At 35.4% G+C, this 24,234-nt stretch overlaps 1 protein-coding gene across 1 annotated transcript; it reads left to right on the plus strand.

Annotated features, from left to right (window-relative positions):
- The first annotated feature begins 4,267 nt into the window (after positions 1-4,267).
- LOC111885943 (stearoyl-[acyl-carrier-protein] 9-desaturase, chloroplastic) lies at positions 4,268-7,067 on the plus strand. Its single transcript, XM_023882186.3, has 3 exons — positions 4,268-4,519; positions 5,115-5,613; positions 6,263-7,067. The coding sequence occupies exons 1-3, from the start codon at positions 4,392-4,394 to the stop codon at positions 6,821-6,823; spliced, it is 1,188 nt and encodes a 395-aa protein (XP_023737954.1). The 5' UTR covers positions 4,268-4,391; the 3' UTR covers positions 6,824-7,067.
- The last annotated feature ends 17,167 nt before the right edge of the window (positions 7,068-24,234 follow it).

Consider the following 24,234-nt stretch of genomic DNA (forward strand, 5'->3'; position numbering starts at 1 on the left):
AAAGCTAGAGTGAAGAAACTCTACAAAACATGAAATATTTCAAAATAATATAAAATACTTAATATATATAGTAGGTTGAAAACGGTAATCAACTTTGACGAAAATGTAGTCAACTCTGACGAAAAAGTAGTCAAATTTAACAAAACAGTAGTCAAATTTAAAAAAAAATAGTCAAATTAACAACAAAGTAGTCAAGTTTACCGAAAAAGTAGTCAAATTCAAACCAAATAATTGTTAGAATTTAAACACAATAGTTGTCAAAGTTATATATAGACACTCTTTTTTATTCTTTGTATTTAAAAAAAATAAAATAAAAAAAATTCAAAAAAAAGAAAAACCAAAACGTAGTTTTTGGACAAAATAGTAGATAAAACCCCAAAAATAGTAGATAAAAAAACAGTAGTTTTTTGGATAAAATAGTAGATAAACCCCCCAAAATAGTAGATAAAAAAAACCGTAACTTTTTTTTTTCCCAAAACCGTAGCCAACGGTTTGGGAAACCGTACTTATTAGAGAGAAAACCGTAGATTATATAATACCTACGGTTTTGTATGTGAAAAATGATTTTTTTATACAAAACACGAAACAGTAGACGAAATAACGAAACAGTAGGCGAATCTCGAAACCTACGGTTTGGTGGACTATTTTTGGCCATCTATTAATTTTTGGCTAAAAATTGCTAATTACCCCCTTAATTTGGCTAGATTAGTAATTAGTCCCTATGTTAATCATTACCATAATATATATATACAAAATCATAGTTTTTTCGGTTTTTTTTTTTTAATTTTTAAGGAGCTGTTTTTATCGAAAAATGGTTTTAAATATATCAAAATTCATAATTTTTTATTTTCTATAAATAGACATCCATATTGATATAGTTTTAAGATAAATTAAAATTTTTATTTTTTTATCGTTTCAGATGTTGTTATTCATTATTGAATAAAAATCCATTTGATTTTTACTACAGTACATTCGTTATTCACTTATAAATAAAAAAACATGATTAATTTTTTTATAGTTTAAGTATCATTTATACTACTTATTCATATATGAATATCAAATTAACTGTAACAAAAATCTGATAAATGTTTTATTCATATATGAGTATAAAATATAACGATAACTAATACACGTTTTATTCATATATAAATACAATATATGACGAAAGATGATGTAAAAATATATTTAAGTAAGAAAACTTTATTACGTGTTATATTCATATATGAACGATACTCAAACTATAAAAAAAGTTAAGCATACGTTTTATTCATGAGTGAATAACGAATGTATTTTAATCAGATTTTTATTCACTTATGAATAACGATAGCTGAAACTCTAAAAAAAATTATTTTATCTTAAAACTATATCAATATGGATGCCTATTTATAGAGAATAAAAAATTATGAATTTTGATATATTTAAAATAATTTTTCGACAAAAATAGCTTTCTAAAAATTAAAAAAACAAACAAAAAAAATATGTTTTTGTGTATATTAAGGTAATGATTAGCATAGTTTAAGAAAACTTGTTTGGTTGAAAAACACATGTTTATCCGTTATCCATTTCCGTTGGCACGCCTAAGTGTATTGTGGCAAAATAAATGTGTGACTGAATATTCTCCACCAATCATTTCGTCAAGAGCACAAACATCAAACTCATTACTTGGTCGTGACGCGTTCGCATTCAGCGCACGTGCATGGAACGTAATACAGATTCGAGAGAATAATCATGCGTGACGAACGTCCATGAAACGTCATTTAAATGAGTTTTCCTTTTCTTTTTCATTTATTAAGTTTTTCTTTTTCGTTTTTTTATTAATTTTTATTTTTCGTTATAAAATATTAATTTTTTTTCTTAAATAAATATATGTTCGGTTTTTATGTTTTTATATTTTTTCATTTTTTTATATTTTTTTGTTTTTTATTTTTAATTTTTTTGATATCTTTACTATATACTTGAAGACAATAGAGTTTTTTATTTTATTTTATTTATTTTCAAACAAAATTTCGGTTTGAATTTTTAATGTTTAATAATTATAAATTTTTAAATAAGAAGAATATTAAAGATCATAATATTTTTCAATCATATTTTTTTTGAATCATATTATTTTTTTATCATAAAATTTTGAATCATAACAATATTATGCATCATATATTTTTTGATCATATTAATCTGGATCATTTTAGTTTGGATCATAATATATTGAATGAAATAAAGTTTTTGTTCAATACAACATTTGGATTGTTATAATTTTTGAAGTATTTAATTTTGAATCATAAAAAATAAAATAATTAAAGATCATTAAATATTTGAATCAAAATATTTTTAGATCATAACAAGTTAAGAATCATAAACATATTGAATCAAAATATTTTTGAATCATAAATATTTTGAATCATCTCTATTTGCATCATATTATGTTCAAATTTTTTTTGAAAACTTTTAATATTTTAAAATCAAGTTTGGTATCTAAAACACCTTATTTTAAAAATATATATATATATATATATATATATATATATATATATATATATATATATATATATATATATATATATATATATATATATATATATTTACAAAGTTATTAGAATAGTGAGTAGAAGTATTCCTTAAATTTTTATAATTATTGGAGAATTTTTTTTTTGGGTTTTTTTATAAATATAAAAAATAAAAAAATATATATTTTTTCAAATTTTCATGATTGTGTTCATTTTGTAGAAAATTAAATTTTAAAAACTCTGATTTTCAGATTTTGTTTTCAAAGAAAAAAAAGCTATGACCGAAAAACTAAACAGGTGACAAAAAAACTCATCAACTAATAAGGGCTGAACACTTGTCATGCTGGGGGTGGGGGTACGTGTCAGCTGCTGGAGAGGCCACATAGCCGAATTTTCCTTTTCTTTTTTCTTCTTTTTTTTTGTCATTTGTACCTTTAAAACAATCAACCTTCACCGGAAATTATCAAAATCTCGCAGTTAATTACGAAAATGTCATATCATCTTGCGAGATTTTGACGATAAATAAAATTAAATCCTAGTAATTTAGTTTTTCAATCTTAAGACCAAAAATTGTTCTCGCGGTTCTTACAATTATTTGACTTCTTACCCGATCGTGTGTATATATATATATATATATATATATATATATATATATATATATATATATATATATATATATATATATATATATATATATATATATATATATATATATATAATTCTTGACCTTCAAAGATTAATTATCATAAGTTGTCAACATGAGTTTTTCAATTAAAAATATACTTTAACTTTAATTAGAAAAATTAATATAAAAATTGATTGAAAGTATATTCATTGTGTAATTTATCCATAATTTTCTTGACGATTAACATTTATAAAAAAATTGATTGATTTTTTCAAATCTAAATATCTAATCTCAGATCAAAATTAATAACAAACTTTTACCTTTTTATGAACTAGCAAATAACATACTTTTAAATTAACGGTTAGTAGCATCTATATTCATCACGAAACTTGAACCATCGATTTCAAAAAGAGATTACAACGTATGATGCTGATGGGCTACAAACTTTTTGATACAAACTTTTACTAACATCCATAAATTAATTATTGTTATTTTTAGTGTTTTGAGAATTTATACACGCTTCCAGATAGTTAATGCATCTATACGTATTAGTTTTTATGAACGGTGAAAAGATTTTATTAAATTAATAAGCTGTACAAAATACAAAATATTTTATTAATACAAAAGAAAACACCAAAAAAAAAACAATGTAAAGCTACATAGATGTATTAGTTTGACTACTTGTTTGATAAATCTGATCAGTTTTCTTGAAGTCAAAATAATATGATTAGATAAGCATAAAACCGTTTTATTACAACTAATCATTTAATTTTGATTTTAATTATAATCGTTGAATATCAAAATAGCCTACTCTACGTGTAAACAGAAATAGGATTTTTATGGTTTATGTATTGAACTTAAGACCCTAATTTGAAAAATAATTTGAATAAGTCAAATATTAGTGATTGCTAGGGTACCACAATCCATAGCATGTGGTACAAGATTCCACAATGGTTGTCCTAATAACTTTGCTATTAATAATGGGTAAAAATGGTCAAAAAAAATTGTTGAGCTTATTAAACAACAAGGGCAAAAACGTAAATTAAAAAATAAATCCAAGGGTGAAAATGTAAATAAAAATGAAGCGTGAGGGCAATTGTGGAATATGGCAAATGGATTCTTTATAAACCTTGGGTTTGCTACTCTCTCTCTTTCTCACTTGTGTGGAGGAAAACAGAACTGAAAAACTGTGCGACTGCGAGAGCACACAGGAACACCAAAAAGGAGGAAGACGAAGGAAGAAGAAGAAAAAGAAGATCATCAAGATGGCTCTTCGGATCACTCCGGTGAACTTGCAATCTGAAGGATATCGTTCTTTTGGCTTTCCTCAAACGGCTAATCTCAGATCTCCCAAATTCGCCATGGCTTCCACCCTCGGATCCTCCACCCCGAAGTGAGTATCATTTCCTTCCGTTTTAATCCAATCGGTTTGTTTATTTCACGTTTCGATGGATTCGATTGCGTGAAATGAGTTATTTGTATATTAATTCGTTTTGAATACGGAACTAATGGCGTTGCTTTCGTGATAATACGATTTGAAATGCAATTTGCGAGTAGTAGATTTAAAGTGGCAAATACGACAATAACGTTCCGTGATTTCGATGTTATCTATGCACATTTTTTATTGATGACGCTGCGGAGTTGTTATGTTTTTTTCCAGTCATTTTCGTCAGTGGATTTCTCGCATTGGATTATTTGTTTGTATATATTCATCTATCACCATTTCCATCTCTCGATTTCTTGCATTTGCATGTGGATTATATGTCTGTAGCTTACAGTTATTCATACGTCTGAGATTTTTCTCAATTTTATACTCCCTCACTCCCAAAAATCGCAAATTGATTTCCAAATTCCAATTCGCTCAGATGTTTCCAATTTTCCATTTCCCAAAACTCTTATATTTCAGTATAATCTTATGAATTAAAGATTTATCCCTGAAAGATGACAAATTTGTAGGGTTCTTGATTTACTTTACTTGTGCTACACAGGATTGAGACGAAAAAGCCCTTTACCCCACCAAGAGAGGTTCATGTCCAAGTGACACACTCAATGCCACCACAAAAGATAGAAATTTTCAAATCCATTGAAGGATGGGCTGAGCAAAACATACTAACTCACCTAAAACCAGTTGAAAAATGCTGGCAAGCACAGGATTTCCTACCAGATCCTGCATCTGAAGGATTTGAAGAACAAGTGAAGGAACTTAGAGCAAGGGCAAGAGAAATCCCTGATGAATACTTTGTTGTTCTTGTTGGAGATATGATTACAGAAGAAGCTCTTCCTACTTACCAAACAATGCTTAATACTTTAGATGGTGTTAGGGATGAAACAGGGGCAAGTCTTACTCCTTGGGCTGTTTGGACTAGAGCTTGGACTGCTGAAGAGAATAGACATGGTGATCTTCTTCATACGTATCTTTACCTTTCTGGAAGGGTCGATATGAGGCAGATACAGAAAACTATTCAATATCTTATTGGCTCAGGAATGGTAAGTTATATTATATTATAACACATTTTTTTTATATAATCATTTAGTAAAAATATGTAAGAGGATAAAAATTTTAATTCAATTAACTTTTTATATAACTTATAGTTACAAACCACAAACAGAATTTAGAAAGTGTTTGTAGTTTGTAATTATAACTCTATAAGTTAATAATATTTTAGGCTTGTGAAAATTTGTCATGCTATTTATTAAATGATTACACAAAACATTCTTATAAAAATGAAAAAAAAAATTTGACCCGACTTGAAACTCATTTCAAAATGGGTTGGGCCCACGGTCATAAAAAGACTCGAGAAAACAAAATAAAACAAAACAATTGGACTGGGACTGAGACCGGAGACTGATCTGGTCTTAAAAGGACCGGTTTTCTTAGAAAACCGGACCACCTTTGGACAAGACTCTCTGTTTGTAATTAATATTCATATATATAAAATTTGTTACTACGAATATGTTTACCAAAAATCTATTATAAATAGATTTGGTCTAATTAATTAGACCGAAACCGGTTTCATGACTGAAACCGGTTTCAACTAGTCCTTGATTAGGTGAAGGACTATTCAAGGACTAGTAGGGCCATTAACAGTTTCATTTTTGAACTGTTCTGTAAATTCTCAAAAAAATTCGTACACAGGATCCTCGTACCGAAAACAGTCCCTACCTCGGGTTCATCTACACCTCTTTCCAAGAACGCGCGACCTTCGTCTCTCACGGCAACACTGCGCGCCACGCGAAAGAGCACGGCGACGTAAAACTCGCGCAAATCTGCGGCACAATCGCGTCCGACGAAAAACGACACGAGACCGCGTACACAAAAATCGTGGAAAAGCTCTTCGAAATCGACCCGGACGGCACTGTCCTCGCGTTCGCGGACATGATGCGCAAAAAAATCTCAATGCCGGCTCACCTAATGTACGACGGTCAAGACGACAATCTGTTTGACCATTTCTCAGCTGTTGCACAAAGACTTGGGGTTTATACTGCGAAAGATTACGCGGATATTTTGGAGTTTTTAGTCGGGCGGTGGAAGGTGGCGGATCTGATGGGATTATCCGGCGAAGGGCGGAAGGCTCAGGATTATGTTTGTGGATTGCCGCCAAGGATCAGGCGGTTGGAGGAGAGAGCTCAGGGGAGGGCGAAGGAGGGGCCGAAGATGAAGTTCAGTTGGATTTTTGATAGGGAAGTGAAGCTTTGAAAAAGATGTGGTATTTTTTTTTTTTTTTTTTTTTTTTTTGGGTTATGTTTGGTTGTTGGAATTTGTTATGGGTAGAGGTGGTGGTTGTTAAGTTAAGTTAAGTTAAGTTAAAAGAACTTGTTAGTGTTTTGTTTGATTTTGTGTTTTGTTGGAATCTGATATGTGTTTTGTTCGTGAGTTTGAGTTTGCGTGTTTGTAAACTTATGTGGTGGCTGTGGACATATTATAGAACCTTTTATGCCAATTTTGATGATGATGATGATGATGATGATGATGATGATGGTTGTCATCTGTTCCTAGCGGTTTTAATCGGATAAAGAATTTAAAAGTTTAAAATCAAATGTTTGAGAAAGTAATTTTGATTTGCTTGTCTTATGGTTTGAGATCATTTGTATCATGGCATGTTTATTCAAAGTGCTCGACTGTTAGATCACTTAAATATAAGGTAATGTCCATTTCCCTTTTATAATTGTAGTTTTTGTCGAGGTTGAATAATCATTGGAAGGAGGATGTTTGGGTTTTGATGTAACTAAGGTTGTAAGGAAGGAAGAGATTAATGATTATGAATGAATATGCTATCTATTAAAATGTGGATTGAGTAAACGGGTAAAAGATCCGTGGGATGTTGATAGAAGGGCAATTGCTCTTTATGCATGGATTTGGGGGAGTTTATAAGTTTATTTACTTAGGTGACTTCAATTCATCGAGGACTTGGATTTGGTTGATCTAATGCATGAAGGACAACGATTTACCTGGACTAATACGTGTGGTTCAAAAATGAGTAATTTGGATAGATTCCTTATTTCTTAATTCTTGGTTTAAGTTGTATTCTTGACTTGGATATTCAAAGACTTTAGATGTTGCGTGTGGTTTCCTATATTGTTTTTGTTAACAAGCCTTCCAAACCAATGTTCATGTATTTACTATAGATGAATTTAAAAATGGAATGAAGTTGGTGCGGAAAATGTGCTTTGTTTGATCATATGGGGCTAATTAATTGTATCTCTTCACAATGTGCATGAAAAGAATTTGACCATTTTGTTAAATGAGGCCTAAGAAAAGTACCACCACACAACATATAATCCAACAGATAATGGGTCCACAACCTCCTGGTTGGATTACCCCCGGCCCATAACCTTTTGGTAGGAATGTCCCGGCCCACAACCTTTTTGGCTTGCCCGATACATAACGGGTCCACAACCTCCTGGTTAGATTACCCCCAGCCCACAACCTCCTGGTTGGAAGCCCCTGACCCACAACCTTTCAGTTGGAATGCCCTCGTCTATTGACTGATAGCACAAAGCAATACAGTCATAACCCCACCATACCATGTCGACATATACATAACAAATAACATATATCCAGTAACAGATAATCATATAACCAATTAAAAGACTAGTAGACGAATCTACAAATCACTGTTGTATAACAACATTCTATATACCAGGATACATAACTAAAGGGGCCGACATTGGTACCTTCAACCTATAGGCACAGTAAGGAAAACTCTCCTTATAGTCTGACGAATAGTTGAACAATACACTGCTCCGAATATCGGATCTATAGGTCACCTATTCAACAAATAGATGTTGGATTAGTGTCTAAGTCCATAACTATTTTGGTATGTACTTGACCCGATGGTGCATGGTCCTTTTTGGTTGCCTTCACCAAAGCAACTTGATAGGATGAATTATGGAGAGAAAGGATTAAATATGATTTATTAATATATTATGAGAATAATATATTAAAGGAGAAATCATATTGTTTAATTAATATTAGTCAATAATTAATTGGTAATTAGTTTTGTGACTAAAAGAGATTAATTAAACTTAAGGGACTGGAATTGTAATTATAAGATAATTACAATTGGGCCATGGATTGCCTTATATTATAAGGTGGACGAATTCTATGGGGAAACCCATTAAGAAATCGTCCAAGGCCTTAAGGAATGGAGTCCATTGGTTGCTTAGGGCTTAAGCAACTAGTTTAGGGTTTCCTTGTTAGATAACCCTAATAGCTCCTATATATAGAGATCCCTTATGACTCAAAAACGTGGCTAAGACTTATTCTAGGGTTTCACACGTTTTGGGGTAGCCTCCATCCTCTCTCCTCCTCATCCTCTTGCTCTTGGTGTTTGTGAGCCATTAGAGGAGTGACACTTGTGACTCTCAGCTTTCTAAAGTCAATACAATAAGGAATTGGATTGTTATTGCTACATAACAATCAAGGTAATATCTTAAACCTAATTATATGTTAATATCGATTTCCATATGCTAGAATTAGGGTTTATAGTCTTGGATTCAAAGCATGTACAATAGAGAAACCTAGATCCAAGCTTTAGGGTTTTGCATGAGCACATAAGATGTTATTATGACCAAAACCCATCAGTGGTATCAGAGCCATGATTGGTTTCTATTGTATTGATGCCTTGTATGTTTGAAAAATTAATTTTTTGTGGTTCTGTCTCCTGAACTCGGCAAGTACCACAGTGTACTCGGCGAGTAGGCCTCAACTCGGCGAGTACAGTGTGGTACTCAGCGAGTTCGAGCGTCAGATGGAGCTATATCCGGAATTTTTTTTGCTGTTTTTGCTTAAGGATAGTTGCCATATCATAATAGATCAATATAAATCCGATTTTATGATATATTTGACTATATTCTTGATCTAATTAGATATTCATCAATTAATAAAATATTTATTTCCTTATGTGATAATTGATTAATTATTTTGATTAAATTGGTAAATTGTTTTGCAAGAAATCATTAAATAAATCAAATATGGATAATTATGTGATTAAATGTTAACTAAGATTATTTGTTATTTGATCCTTGTAGTTATGAAAAGTTTCATATTTTCCCCTTTAGGTTTCATAGTTTAAATTTGAACCCAAAAGTTTTGTTGTTTGGAAATTTAAATAGTTGAAACCCTAATGTTTTGAAAAAAGTTTCAAAACTTGCCCTTAAGTTTTGGAATTTAAATTTTGATTAATAGTTTAATTTTGATGTATACTTAAATTCTAAACCCTAATGTTTTGAAATGTTTCAAAACTTGCCCTCAAGTTTTGGAATTTAAAAGTTGATTAAAAGTTTAATTTAGGAATGTTAAATTCTAAAAACTTAGTATTGTTTTGAAAAGTTCAAATCACACCCTTATGTTTTATTAATTAATTACGGAGTATAATTAAAAAGAGGTTTAATAAATCCATAATAGTTTTGGTTTACAATTTAATTGAATTAAAGGTATAATTATTAAATTTGACCACCTAGTATTTTCAAAGTGTAAAATACACCCTATACTATATATAACATTAAAAGTCTAACATTATATATGTATGAGTAAAAGTCAATCTTACCGTTAGTAGGCCTCATTCACGAAGCTAGTCTATAAGGGGTGTTTAAGGAAATTGCCTATAAAATTAGGGATGTCAAAAAGTCCCGTGGGACCCCGATCCCGTGGGGGCCCCGTCCCATATGGGGGCATTTGTTGAAAAAAATCGGGGACGGGGACGGGGGCGGGGGCAAGGTTAACCCCCGTTTTAATTTCGGGGGCGGGGGCGGGGGTTGGTAGTCCCGTCCTGAAACCCCCGTGGGGGTCCCGTTAACAAATTATATAAATTGACATATATTAATTATATAAGTATAATAAATAATAAAATGATTTTTACGTATAAAAATTCAACAAAAACATGTTTTTAAGTTGTTTGTAACATGTAAAATTATGTTATAAATATCTATTTGTTACCCAAAAAATAGTTCCTTTTAGCCCAAACAAGAACTTATTTTAGCCCAAATAAGTTAGCCCAAAATCAATCGGGGGCGGGGGCGGGGGTCAGAAGAGGAATTCGGGGGCGGGGGCGGGGGAGGAAAGGATGGAGATTTCGGGGGCGGGGGAACGGGAAAATTTTGGGGGCAGGGGCGGGGGATGCAATCCCCATCCCGTTTGCCCCCGTTGACATCCCTATATAAAATGGCGATTGAATGGGTATCCACTCTTACCCACCGCACTCTTGACTAGTGGAGGGTCGTTAGCCGAACGGGTAGGATAGGACAAAACCTTCCATTATAAGTATAATGAAATATAAAAGTAACTAAATGTTTTCATAAAATTCCCAACCTTAGTTACTTAGGCAAAAGTGAATTGATGCAATTCCATGAAATTACACTTTGTGCCCTTGCGAAGACGTTAGTGGAGCGTGTGTGGTTTACCGGCACACTAATTGGTTCTAAGCAAAGGTAGCAAAGGGTGACTCAATGTTTGTCATAGTTCGGTGGAGCGTGTGTGGTTTACCGGCACATCGAATAGGTGACTGTAACATGTGAGGGCACCATGTAAGTTTACATGGTTATTCACATCCGCTTTGTGATCCTCGGCATCCCAGTCACAAAATAGAGGGGCATATCGAGATTTAAACATGTCGTTGAAAGTTCAATGAATCTCAAAGGATCTAGGAGTTTTCATAGATTTAAAACTTAAAATTTCTTTTTCGTTTTTGATGGTGGAAAATTAGTGAATCGTCATTCACTTACCTTCAAATGTTCTGCAATTAGGGTTACAGCATCCCTCTCCCGTTTTGTAGAATATTGTGTTGGGTCCTAGCCTTAGTATCTCATTTGGGTGATTTAGTAAGGACTCAATCTATCAACTAACTTGAATTTGTTTTCTCCCGTTTTGTAGATGTCAAAGTTCGACAACTATGGTCTTCCCAAATCCCGTGGAACAAGCATTCCACATGAAGATGGTATTCTACGATTCGATCGAGGAACGAGAAATCATGCTTCACTTCCTCCTCCTCCTCCTATTGTTCTCCCTAACCCACAAGATCGAAGAATTGAAAGGTTCGATATCACTAAAGCCCTATTAGAAATGAAACATGAAGATGGTAAACCCGTGTGTGCCCACGTTCTAGGAATGAAATCACACATTGGTAGGTTGATAATGTTGGGTGTGTCATTCCCAGATGAGTTGGCTGTGAATTGGGTTTTGCATTCACTTCCTGAATCATATAATGAGTTCAAAAGGAAGTATTATATGATGGATCGTGATGACAACCTCATTAACCTAACTTACATGCTCATTGCTGCTGAATCAGAAATGATTTGGCGAAGCAATGGAGCGTATTTGTTGGGAAAGTCAACCGACCATGCTTCTGAGGACGTTCTAGTAGAACCGACCTGCGTTTGCTGCCAAAAGAAAGGGCGTTGGATACAAGTCTGCCCAAAGAGCCTGAAGAGTCCAGAAGATGGGAGAGTCAAAGAGTATGGCTGCGCTTCAGGTAAAATCCACTATCTAACTCCGTTAAGTTCCTATTCATTGATTCTTAATACATAATGTGATAAGATTGCATTTGAATGTTTTGCAGGATCGGTGAAAAGAAAGGAAGCTTGGTGAAAGAGCAAGATGAATCTAATCACAAGGAATGGATCTTGATCGCATGGACTTGAAGATTAGATTTTGAGCTTAGATAGTTATGATAGAGTTGTTAGAAATTTTCCTTTTGAAATACATAGTTTTCAATGGATTTTGCATTGTAAGGACAAATGTTTTCCGTTGCTTTTATAAATAAAGTAAATTTTTGTTTGACTTATTTATTTGTTTATATCCTTGCAATGAAATCGTTATGAAAATTGGTGTTTGCATATTTCTACAACAAATGGATATGATTCTTATTTATGGTGTTTATGGAAAAGTCGAGAATTTACCAAATAGGGAAAATTTCTCATCACCCAAGTTTCAATTGGACAGAAACTTGGAATCATGCAACGTGGCTGCACGATAAATGAGAAATTTCATATTTGGAAATTAGACTAATTTGTTGACAAAGTATCAAGTGAAGGACTAGGAGATCGAGTACACAAAGTTGTGTGTTGATCAAGTCCACCACAAGGGTAACAAAGATATTCGTCATGATTTACTAAAGGATTAGTAAATATGATTATACTTATAAGATTAAGTGTAATTCTTAGTTGACTGAAAAAAAAAAGTTTAAGTCAATAGCAGAACGAATAAGAAGAATCAAGCAGACAGAAAGATAAAAGTTTCTCCATTCTAAGAAGAAGGGAGAGTACATTTTATGCTTTATGATAGGTCTTAATGATTAAGAACCATATCTCATTTGATCCTCTAAGTGAGTCTTAGTACAATTGTATGTCTAAGAAGAGGAATCAAGAATTGAAGAAATGGTTAAATCAAAAAGTCAATCATACTTCGTTCCAATAACAAGTCTTAAAGTTAAGATTGTGGCAATAAGTGACAAGTATTAAGAAGGTTTTTAACATTCATCAAATGTGGAAAGTTGTGATGTCTTGGATAAGACAAAAACCAACTAGGACCATTTTATGAAGTGTTATGTTTTGATAAAAACTACACTAACTCTTGAATATTTGGTTGTCAAGAAATGTTTATTGACAAGAGAATCTTATATGTCAAGGAGTCAGTGGGAGTCTTAATGGTCTTGAAAGGTTTCAAGAACAAATCAAATAAACCTTATCGATCATCACTAGCACACGAGTTGAGGTTTACAACCTATCGTGTTGACATTATTTTGGTTCTGTGCCATTCCAATTGAGTTAATTGTATATGAGTCCTATGAGTTCTCATTTTGAACGCATAAAAGGGAGGCACCTTGATCAATGAAAAGTACATTGATAGGAAAAGGTAAGCTGCTTAACTACTTGGAAGACATGGTGGGCAGCTGTACTACCATAAGGCAAGAAATCAACATTAAGAAAGTTCGGTCCATATGAGTTTGAATTCGTCGTTAACTTTGGTTTTGACAAATTCACATGGATAGGAACACATACACCATTAAAATCTAAGTGTCATAATTTTTTTTCCTTCATGAAAATGACTGTGAGAAAATGCTTTCACTAAGAAAGATTTTAAGAAGATAGCAGTTGTAAAATTGCATTCTCAAAATTTGATTATGGTTACGGCATCCCTCTCCATGATTCGAATTGTGAGATTTGGCAATTGTTTAAGACACATATGAGCTATCTTGGATAAAGGTGTATGAGACTAAGAAGCCTTGATAAAGGATTATCAAAGCACTAAGTATTAGAAACATGGACTTAAGAAATTCAATAAGTATTGTTTTTCTGAAAGGTAAGATGTTTATGAATACATGTCAAAGCTAGTAGGAGCATAAGTGTTATGTTTTATAATAATCATCATGATAGTGGGAGCATAAATGTTATGATTGTATGATTATTAAGGAAAGTATTGCAAGTTGGCAATATTAATTATAGAAAACAAGAGTCATTCTTTGCAAAGTTGTAAGGATGGAATAGTTGTTTTGCTATAATTAAGGGAGAGAATATTATGCTTCATTTCAAATCTAAAGGCTTAGGTTGTGGAATGTTAATAAATTTAGTCAAAAGTACATAGTGTGTTCTTAAAATTTTGATTATGATTACAACATTCCTCTACATATTTCGAATTATGAGAACGTAACACGTAAAATATTATGGCAGAAGATTGATAAAGTATTAAATCTTCATGTAAGACATTGTGCATCGTGTCCATACGCTTCAGGTATAGGATCAATTGCAAATGCTATAATATTTGACCATTCTAAAATTTTCCAAATGTCTAGCGCATTTAGAGGGAAAAAGGACAAGAATCGGTTTTGACTAAGATAATTAAACAACTATCAAAGGACAATCCAAGGTTCGCCGAGGATTGGTCGCTTGTGAGTAGTTGGATATTGGATGGAGCATATCGACATTATTATGAATAGATAAGATTCTATTAAGAATGAGTTGTCATATGGAAAATATGGAAACGTGTCCATATTGGGAATTGAATATTGAAAATCTTTGTCTAGATTAGAAACTTTTATGCAAAGGATGTTCAAAGGAATGTACCTTGAGTAATAGACATCATATCTAAGGAATTGTATTGTAACAATCTCCAATAGAGGACTTTGTGATTTAATTGGCAATAGTCTTGACATTACGAAAGGATCATTGCATAAAATGTTAGAATCTAGCATATTCTATAAGTAGCAAGAATTTGAAATTCTTTCACTTGTATAAAAGGATTTGGAGTTGTGAAATGAGAATGATTGGAAATGTGCTCAATTTGATCTATTTCACAAAGTAAGAACCATAAGTAAACATTGTGTGCATGATAAGAGCATGGGACAAGTGTAATAGTTCAAGTAAGAACTTGATTACCCGAAACAACAAATAATGAGTAATCGATATGGTGATAAATAAAAAGGTGTTTTATTTATACTCAAAGGTTTGAGGCCATATGGGATTAGTATTATTCTTGTGTTTCACTTTGCATGTTTTGACTTCCTGAATAATTTAATTGGTTAAGAACAGGCCACAGTCGTTCATATGTTGTAAGTAGATATGAATGAAGACTGTCGTGAATTGGTGTGTGGATTGTCTAAAGAGCATTAGACATAAGCAAATGTTTGTTGCAACGTTCATGAGTGCTTATGAATATGATTTGAGCATTGAATTAAACCCACGCTCACTTGGAACACTTCATCACGAGTGATTGGTGAGACGATAACATCTTATATTCTTGAAACTGAGATGTGTGAGTTGTATCTTACAAATCGGTTGCACATTGATAATATGTAAACGCACCAGTAACTTGGTGTCATAAAACATATTGTTGTGTGTGATTCGGTGAGTGAGTGCAAGCAAGCATTGAATCAAAGTTTATCCGTTCCTTTTATTCAAAGTAGGATAAAAACGATATCTTTGGGCCCCTCGATGATTTAGTGATGATAAACGTAAATGCTCGGCCAGGCTAGGGCTAATTTGATTTGTTCAATTGGTCAGTCGTCATAAATCGGAAGTCGAGATATAGTACAAAAGGAATGATTTGAAATCATGTCTTATACGATATCTAGAATGGAGGAATATATGATCCCTTATCTAAAGGACACGCGTATATGATAGGATTAGAGTTAACAACGGCTTTGGAAAGCTACGATTGCAGATCAGGATCTGAAGTCATACGCAGAATAGTTATTAGACTTATCCAAGTGGGAGACTGTTGGATTAGTGTCTAAGTCCATAACTATTTTGGTATGTACTTGACCCGATGGTGCATGGTCCTTTTGGGTTGCCTTCACCAAAGCAACTTGATAGGATGAATTATGGAGAGAAAGGATTAAATATGATTTATTAATATATTATGAGAATAATATATTAAAGGAGAAATCATATTGTTTAATTAATATTAGTCAATAATTAATTGGTAATTAGTTTTGTGACTAAAAGAGATTAATTAAACTTAAAGGACTGGAATTGTAATTATAAGATAATTACAATTGGGCCATGGATTGCCTTATATTATAAGGTGGACGAATTCTATGGGGAAACCCATTAAGAAATCGTCCAAGGCCTTAAGGAATGGAGTCCATGGGTTGCTTAGGGCTTAAGCAACAAGTTTAGGGTTTCCTTGTTAGATAACCCTAATAGCTCCTATATATAGAGATCCCTTATGACTCAAAAACGTGTCTAAGACTTATTCTAGGGTTTCACACATTTTGGGGTAGCCTGCATCCTCTCTCCTCCTCATCCTCTTGCTCTTGGTGTTTGTGAGCCATTAGAGGAGTGACACTTGTGACTCTCAGCTTTCTAAAGTCAATACAAGAAGGAATTGGATTGTTATTGCTACATAACAATCAAGGTAATATCTTAAACCTAATTATATGTTAATATCGATTTCCATATGCTAGAATTAGGGTTTATAGTCTTGGATTCAAAGCATGTACAATAGAGAAACCTAGATCCAAGCTTTAGGGTTTGCATGAGCACATAAGATGTTATTATGACCAAAACCCATCAATAGAGATCATGGCTTAATGTAACACCCGGATCCTAGTACGTATTTAAATTCAAGTAATGTTGTGATTTACTCTGGGACTCGGCGAGTTGGAGGCCCAACTCGTTGAGTAGACTCGACATTATGCAGGGATTTTTAGTGATCTACTCGACGAGTCGGGGGACCGACTTGGCGAGTAGGAGCTGTCTGGACAAAACCCTAATGGTTAGGGTTTGCACCCTATTTAAACACTTTATCTCGTCCCAAACCAGCCTCCATTACCCTCTCAACTCAGAGAAGCCCTAGATTGAAACCCTAAGCCCTCATTGTGTGTTCTTGAGCCTTTTGGTTCCTTTTGTGTGTGTTTGAAGTTGGAGAAGAAGAAGGAAGATTGGAAGTTCAAGTATAAGCAAGGAGATCCAGAAGTTTTACTCCATTCTCAACTCATTCAAGGTAAAAAGTTGTAACCTTGACCATCTATCTCTTAGATTTTGATTTGGGGCTATTTCTACCCTTTTTATGAGTATAGAGAAGCTAAAATCGGATTTTGTGGGTATGCTTGAAGTTGCACTTCGAATTTGGAGCTATTGTGGGTCTTTATGGCATAAAGGTGCCAACTTTGTTGCCATAAACATCTCATGCATCTTGTAGACCTCCTTTTATGGCTTTTTAAGCCTAAGGCCCCATGCATGTACATCAAGTTTGTAGCTTTACGTATAAAATGGACCCTAGGAGGCCAGATCTATGGTTTTGATGCGTTAAGACTCATTATAATCGACTGAATAGTTTTGGACAAAGATGGACTCGGCGAGTCGTTCTTGGGACTCGGCGAGTCGGGGTGTATTTTCCACCAAATCCTTTCTGTTTATGGACCAGATGTTAAGATCGAAGGTTCTCCAGTTGTTTAGGTTCACTAGGGACCTGGAAATCATAGGACTCAGCGAGTGGATTAACAAACTCGGCGAGTTCAAGGCAATGTCCCAACCACATGAAGACGGACTCGGCGAGTTCAAGGGGAACTCGACGAGTCATAGACTGAACACCTTCTTATGGATGATGATGGACTCGGCGGGTTCAAGGACGAACTCGGCGAGTCGATTGAAGATAGTCCGATGTGTTGTTGAAGGCGAACTTGTCAAGCTCTTGCTAGACTCGACGATTAGGGACGAGCTTATGGCATTATATGGATATGGGGACTCGGTGAGTTGGTGGACCAACTTGGTGAGTCGAGTCAACCAGATGTTGACTTTGATCGGATGATTGACCATTGACCAAGGTGTTAACCTTGACCTTGACCTTGTCTTGGACTTGAGTTGACCCTTGTAAGGGTTACGAGTACGAATTGATAAGTTAGAAAAGTTGTTGCATAGGGATTGAGGATTCGAGGAGAGTTGGTTTTCATACAGAGATCAGTGCAGACGCTACATGACTTGGAGGTGAGTTTCCTCCCAGTAGGAGTGGATCTAAGTCCACAATGCCGACCCACAAGTAAGAGTGTTGGATAGATGATTATCTTTGTGATAATTATATAGTGTTGATATGAGATATGATTATTATGCCTGATATGATTATTGTGCTTGATATGTTTATTGTGCTTGATATGTGTTAGCAGTATTAGGGGGTGAAATAGTCCCTGGTTACCGGTTGAAAGATACCGAAGGGGAGGGTAGCTCCCAGTTATCGGTTGAAAGATACCGAAGGAGAGGTTAGTTCCCGGTTACCGGTTGAAAGATACCGATGATGAGCCCAGCTCCTGACTATGCCGACGGATACCGGTTGAAAGATACCGAAGATTATGCATTATTTGGTATGAGTATGATGGGGGAACTCACTAAGCTTTTTGCTTACAGTTTTTAGTTTTGGTTTCAGGTACCTCTTCATCTAAGGGGAAGGAGTCGGTGGGGTAGCAGCGCATCACATATTCACACACGATATTCCGCATTTGAGAAACTTAGGATTGTACTCTGATATTATACTACTTACGAATATGGTTTTGAGACTTGTTATTTGTGACTTTATGTTTGAAAGGATTTTAAATGTTGTTTTTTGTTAATTATTTTACAAGTAATATACTTTAAAACAAAAATTTTTGGGTCTCGATTTGGGAGTTACACTTAACTATAACTCAAAATACCCAAAACACACTTAACTCAAACTTGGTCGACCCTTGTCAAAGTCAAAGTCAAAGTTAACGGTCATGGAGTCAACTTGGTCCACTCAACCGAGTACGTGGGGTGTACTCAGCTCCTACGCTGGGCATACTCAGTTCCTTTACTAGAGTCGAGCTGTTGACCCCGTACGAGCGGTGTATGCTAGGTTACACACAATATACGCTCAGAACCTTCTTTCCTCCATAAAAGCTTAATGCATTAAGCTCTCACATCCCGATTTCAGATCCAAGGACAAAATACCACTAAGAGTCATAAAGTTTCCAACTTTATGACTTTGCATGCCTATTAAGTGCTTAATACACAAAATCCCAACTTCTTAACACCTTAAGACCCTTTGGAGCATGCATGGGGAAAAAATAAGCATCAAGACCACATTTTTAGGACTCAAGGCCCCTCATTAGGTCTCAAAGGACGACTTATTTGGTTAAGAGCATGCCATGCTCAATAATCACCATATTTGGGACCAAAAATACCTTAAATGAAGAAATGTCTAGATCTACAAGATAGGGTGGTCACATTATGGGCTTTTTACCTCCTGGAGGTTGCTAGTAAGGAGAGAATCCCATATTTAAGTTGCTTAAAAGCTTCAAGGTCTTCCTACCACCTTCTTCTTCTTCAAGAGTACCATAAAACACAAAGATAAGCTCAAGATGCACTCTTCTCAATTAGTGTTAACTATGGGGAAATTTTCTCAGATGGAGGCTGATGAGGGAATGATAAATGAGATGATAATACACAACGTACTAGATCTTGGCCAAAATCACTAAAATGCCACTATTGGCCATTCTTGCAATCTTTCTCAAGCACAAGGGTCAAAATATAATATTTCTTCATACATAGGGTTAAAATTAAAATAGCTTAACATCGAGATGTTACATTCTCCCTTACTTGAGCTAGACTTTGTCCTCGAAGTCTGATGCTGCAAATAGCTCAGGATAATGCTCCCACATCTTTTCCTTGGGCTCACAGGTCCAGTCGAAGCCTTTCCGATGTTGCCATTGAACCTTTACCAAAGGTATCTCCTTGTTATGCAAAACCTTCATCTTTCTCTCCATTATTGCTACCGGCCTCTCAATATAATTCAGGCACTCATCGACCTAAATATCATCCAAATGGACTATTACCTCATTATCTAACACATACTTCTGCAACTATGATCCCCGACCTTGACCAATTGATACACGATGACCCAAATAGCATCAAAACCCTTGGTGGTCTTTGGTAGCTTGGTGATAAAATCCATGGTGATATGTTCCCACTTACACATGGGAACCTCCAAAGGTTGCAGCTTGCCATGGGGCCTAAGATGCTCGACCTTGACCATCCTAGAAGTCAAGCACCTCTCAACGTAGCAAGTTATCTCCCTCTTCATACACGACCACCAGTAACTTAGTCTCAAAGCTCGATTAATCTTGGTGGCTCCTGGGTGTATCGAAAAGCAAGACTTATGTGGCTCCTCTAAAACTATCTACTTGATCTCACCAGAAACTGGAACCCATACCCAACCATACTGGGTCAACAATCCCTGACTATTGGTGACAAATCTGTCGGTCTCGCATTTGATCCTCTCCTACTTCCAGTTCTCCTTCTTGATTCCTTCTACCCATGTCCCTCTGATCAAATCCAAAATTGGAAAATCAATGGATATCCTCATATACATATCCCATGCTGAGAATCCAGCCGACTTGCAGCTCAAAGCATCTACGACCACATTCGCTTTACCCGGATGGTAAAGGATCTCGCAGTCATAATCATTGACCACGTCAAACCACCTGCGCTGCCTCATCTTCAGTTTCATCTGGTCCATAAGATATCACAAACTCTTTTGATCTGTGTAAATGTGACATCCCCAATTTCTTCGGCCAGAAAAGACCGATTTGTTTATGCTTTGTTTTATAAAATCAGAGTAATCTTTTGATTAAAAGAGTTGCGGAATTTGTTCCAAAACAAAATATGATAAAATTTATCAAAACGTTTCTCAAGAGAATGTATTTTCATTAAATAATAAAACCTCGGGATGTCATGTTCCGATATAGACCAAAAGCATAAACAATATAAAATAGACCTTACAACAGTTATTTATAACTACTGATCTATAATCCAAAATCTCTCGTCAAGTCCACCAATACCCTTGTGTCATTACCTGTAATGCAAAGAAAACTGAGTGGGTCAGGCTTGGGAGCCTACTGAGCATATAGGGTTTTCAACCCACAATAATATAATTATTATATTTAATTATCAAACAATTAACCTAACTACCCATCCCCATTATCTTCTTTACTCTTAAGGTTTTACCCTAAGAATCAACTATCCTTCATTCACTCGTTCCTAAGGATTGACCTAAGGAATTGGCACGAAGTCCATTGCTGCCAAAGTTTATCTATCAGGTACTAAATCCATAGCTATCAGGCGCTAACGCCATAATCACCAAGGTTCACTTAACAAGCGCTAACTCCATAGTCGCTAAGGTTTACTCAACATGTGCTAACTCCATAGTCGCCAAGGTTTACTTTAACATGTGCTAACTCCATAGTCACCAAGGTTCACTTAACAAGCGCTAACTCCATAGTCGCCAAGGTTTACTCAACATGCGCTAACTCCATAGTCGCCAAGGTTTACTTTAACAGGCACTAACTCCATAGTCACCAGGGTTCACTCATACCATCTCTCATCACACACCAACTATTCCATCTACCCATGTTCTACCCAACATATTTGTAGATATAAATTACATATATAGTTTAAATTATATACAAACCTATATAAAACATTCATCCAACATCCATCTCAAATAAACAAACAATATATAAACACATAACACGTATTTCATATCAAATACTTCATATCTATGTGTTAGAAGAAAGTAACTACACACTCACACCAAACATATACTTAATACATTCAAACAATACTTGTATTAAAATCGTGTTTATGAAAGGGAATATACACTCACTTGATTAAAAGATGACCGGACAGCACTATGACTTGTAAAAGTAGTATTCTTCGGTAGATCTGGAAGATCTTCACAAAAACCGGCTTCTCGCAGGCAGAGCTTCGGCTCGGGAATTTCACTTCTCGGGATCTTTGGGATTTGGGACTCACTTCGGGTCTCGGGATGATATCGGGGCTTCGGGGGGTTAAAATAGGGCTTAGAGAGAGTATTGGGAGTGGGAGAGTAAGAGATGAGCAACCAAACTCAGCTAACCCTCAATTTCTATTCATATGGTTAATTTTCTGATTTCACCTCGTGAGCTCGATACATCATTCCGTTCGTCATGGCTACTTTCCCTGGAAGACGTCCATCATCTGTTCACCTCGTGAGTTCTGACAGTTTTGGGGTTTCGCGCCCCGAACTTCAGAAATTCATAACTTTCGCGTACGAACTCCGTTTTCGACGTTCCTTCATCTAAACTCCGTTTTCGTCTGTCTTTTTATCGTTGGACTACTATTGATGAGATCTTCAATTCTAATTTAGAAAGTTTTGGCTAAATATCACTCGACCTCAATCTTGAGTTTCAGGCTGCATATTGTTAATGCTGAAACTTCAAAAAATCATAACTTCCTCATACGAAGTCAGATTTAGACGTGCTTTTTATGCACGCTCTCGGTTTAACGTATTCTACGACTTTCATTTAGATCGATAAGGCCAAATATCTCTCTAACGTAAATTCACTATTTACATCACGCCGTGTCGTGTCGGTTCTGTTGCGAAACTTCGACAGGTCATAACTTCTTCGTTATAACTCGGATTTCAGCATTCTTTATATGTACGGAATCCTTGTAACATATACTATAACTTAGTTAAGATTAATCCTTCTAAATAATCTTCCATCAAAAAGTCATTTTTGATGCTTATCGTCTCTAAATTGACTAGCCCGGATCTATGGGCGTTACAGTAAACGGTACAACGGACCTAATATAAATAATGTCTCCAAATCTTGAGGGCAAACACCACTGCTTCCAAGTCCAGGCCATGAGTAGGATATCGTACCTCATGTGGATTCAGCTGCCAAGAAGCATACACAATCACTCGCCCCCTCTGTATAAGAACCGTCCCTAAACCAGTGATGGATGTATCACAAAAAACCATGAAATCCTCGACACCCTCCAGAAGGGTCAACATTATGACCTCACATAACCTCTTTCACAGCATCTCAAACACCGTCTGTTGCTCCGGGCCCCAACGGAAATCTACGCCTTTCCTCGTCAGACGAGTGAGGGATACAAAAATCTTGGATAAATCCCTGATAATATTCTTCTAATCCAAAGAAACTCCTGATCTCTGAGGGAGACTTGGGAACCTCCCACTGCATTACAGCCTCAATCTTGGCTGGATCGACCAAAATCCCATTTTAGTTAACGAGATGCCGCAGGAACTGGACCTCTCGTAATTAAAACTCACACTTTGAGAACTTGGCATACAGCCGTTCCCACCTCAGTACTTCCAAAATCTATCGAAGGTGCTCCTCATGATGTTCTCTGGTCTTGGAATATATCAAAATTTCATCAATAAAAATAATAACTGTTCGAACGAGCGTCGACCTACATACCCGATTCATCAAGTCCATAAACACCACATACGCATTGGTGACAGTCGTTACAATCAGTGCCTGCCTCTCCTCCCTCGTCTAGATCTCAATCTCAATTTTCTACCTCCATGTGACATCCTGAAGCTCGGAAAGGGTACTGTAATGTTGGGTAGATAAAAACTGTCGAATCTCCGTCTTAAGAATGCTAATTTGGGCCTGCTCTGAGGCAGAATAATCAGGACAGAAAAGGGCTCTATCAATAAACATCTTGGTGATCTCAATCACCAACTCTTACGTCTGCCTCAACGCCAAATACTCCTGGGCCAACCTCTTTCTCTAGAAAGGGAACATACTCCATGTGAAACATCTCCAGAAACTGCCCCCAAGTAATAACAACCCTTTGCTCCAGAGTATAAGAATCGGTCACCAGGTTCCACCAGTCCTTCGCACCCAGATAGAGAAGGTTCAGGGAGCACCTGACCTTCTAGTCCTCTAGACAAGAACAAGTGAAAAAGCAGCCATCTACATTAGAAATCCATCTTATGTCCATGATCGGGTAATTGACCCCGTCGAACTCCGGGGACTTCATGTTGCTGAAGTCCCGATACTGGAATGATCCACTCCCCTGAACCCCACAACAACAACAGTTACGGTAGCTACAGCAGCAGCAGCCTCAGCCACAGTGGCATATAACTCATCAAACGACTCAATCATCGCGATCTTGATAGACCCAAAAACCTCCAGGATGGCACCCCGAACAACCGCAGCTACCTCAGTGGCCATCAACTCGCGAATGTCATCATCTGTCAAACCTGGCCTCTCCGGGCCGCCAACTCCTGAACCAGAACCTCTCGCGAACACCATACTGAAAATGAACGAAAATATATAATAAATCTCATAATTCATGATATTACAACCATTA

Source organism: Lactuca sativa, chromosome 1 (assembly GCF_002870075.4).
Source record: "Lactuca sativa cultivar Salinas chromosome 1, Lsat_Salinas_v11, whole genome shotgun sequence".
NCBI classification, from domain to species: domain Eukaryota; kingdom Viridiplantae; phylum Streptophyta; class Magnoliopsida; order Asterales; family Asteraceae; genus Lactuca; species Lactuca sativa.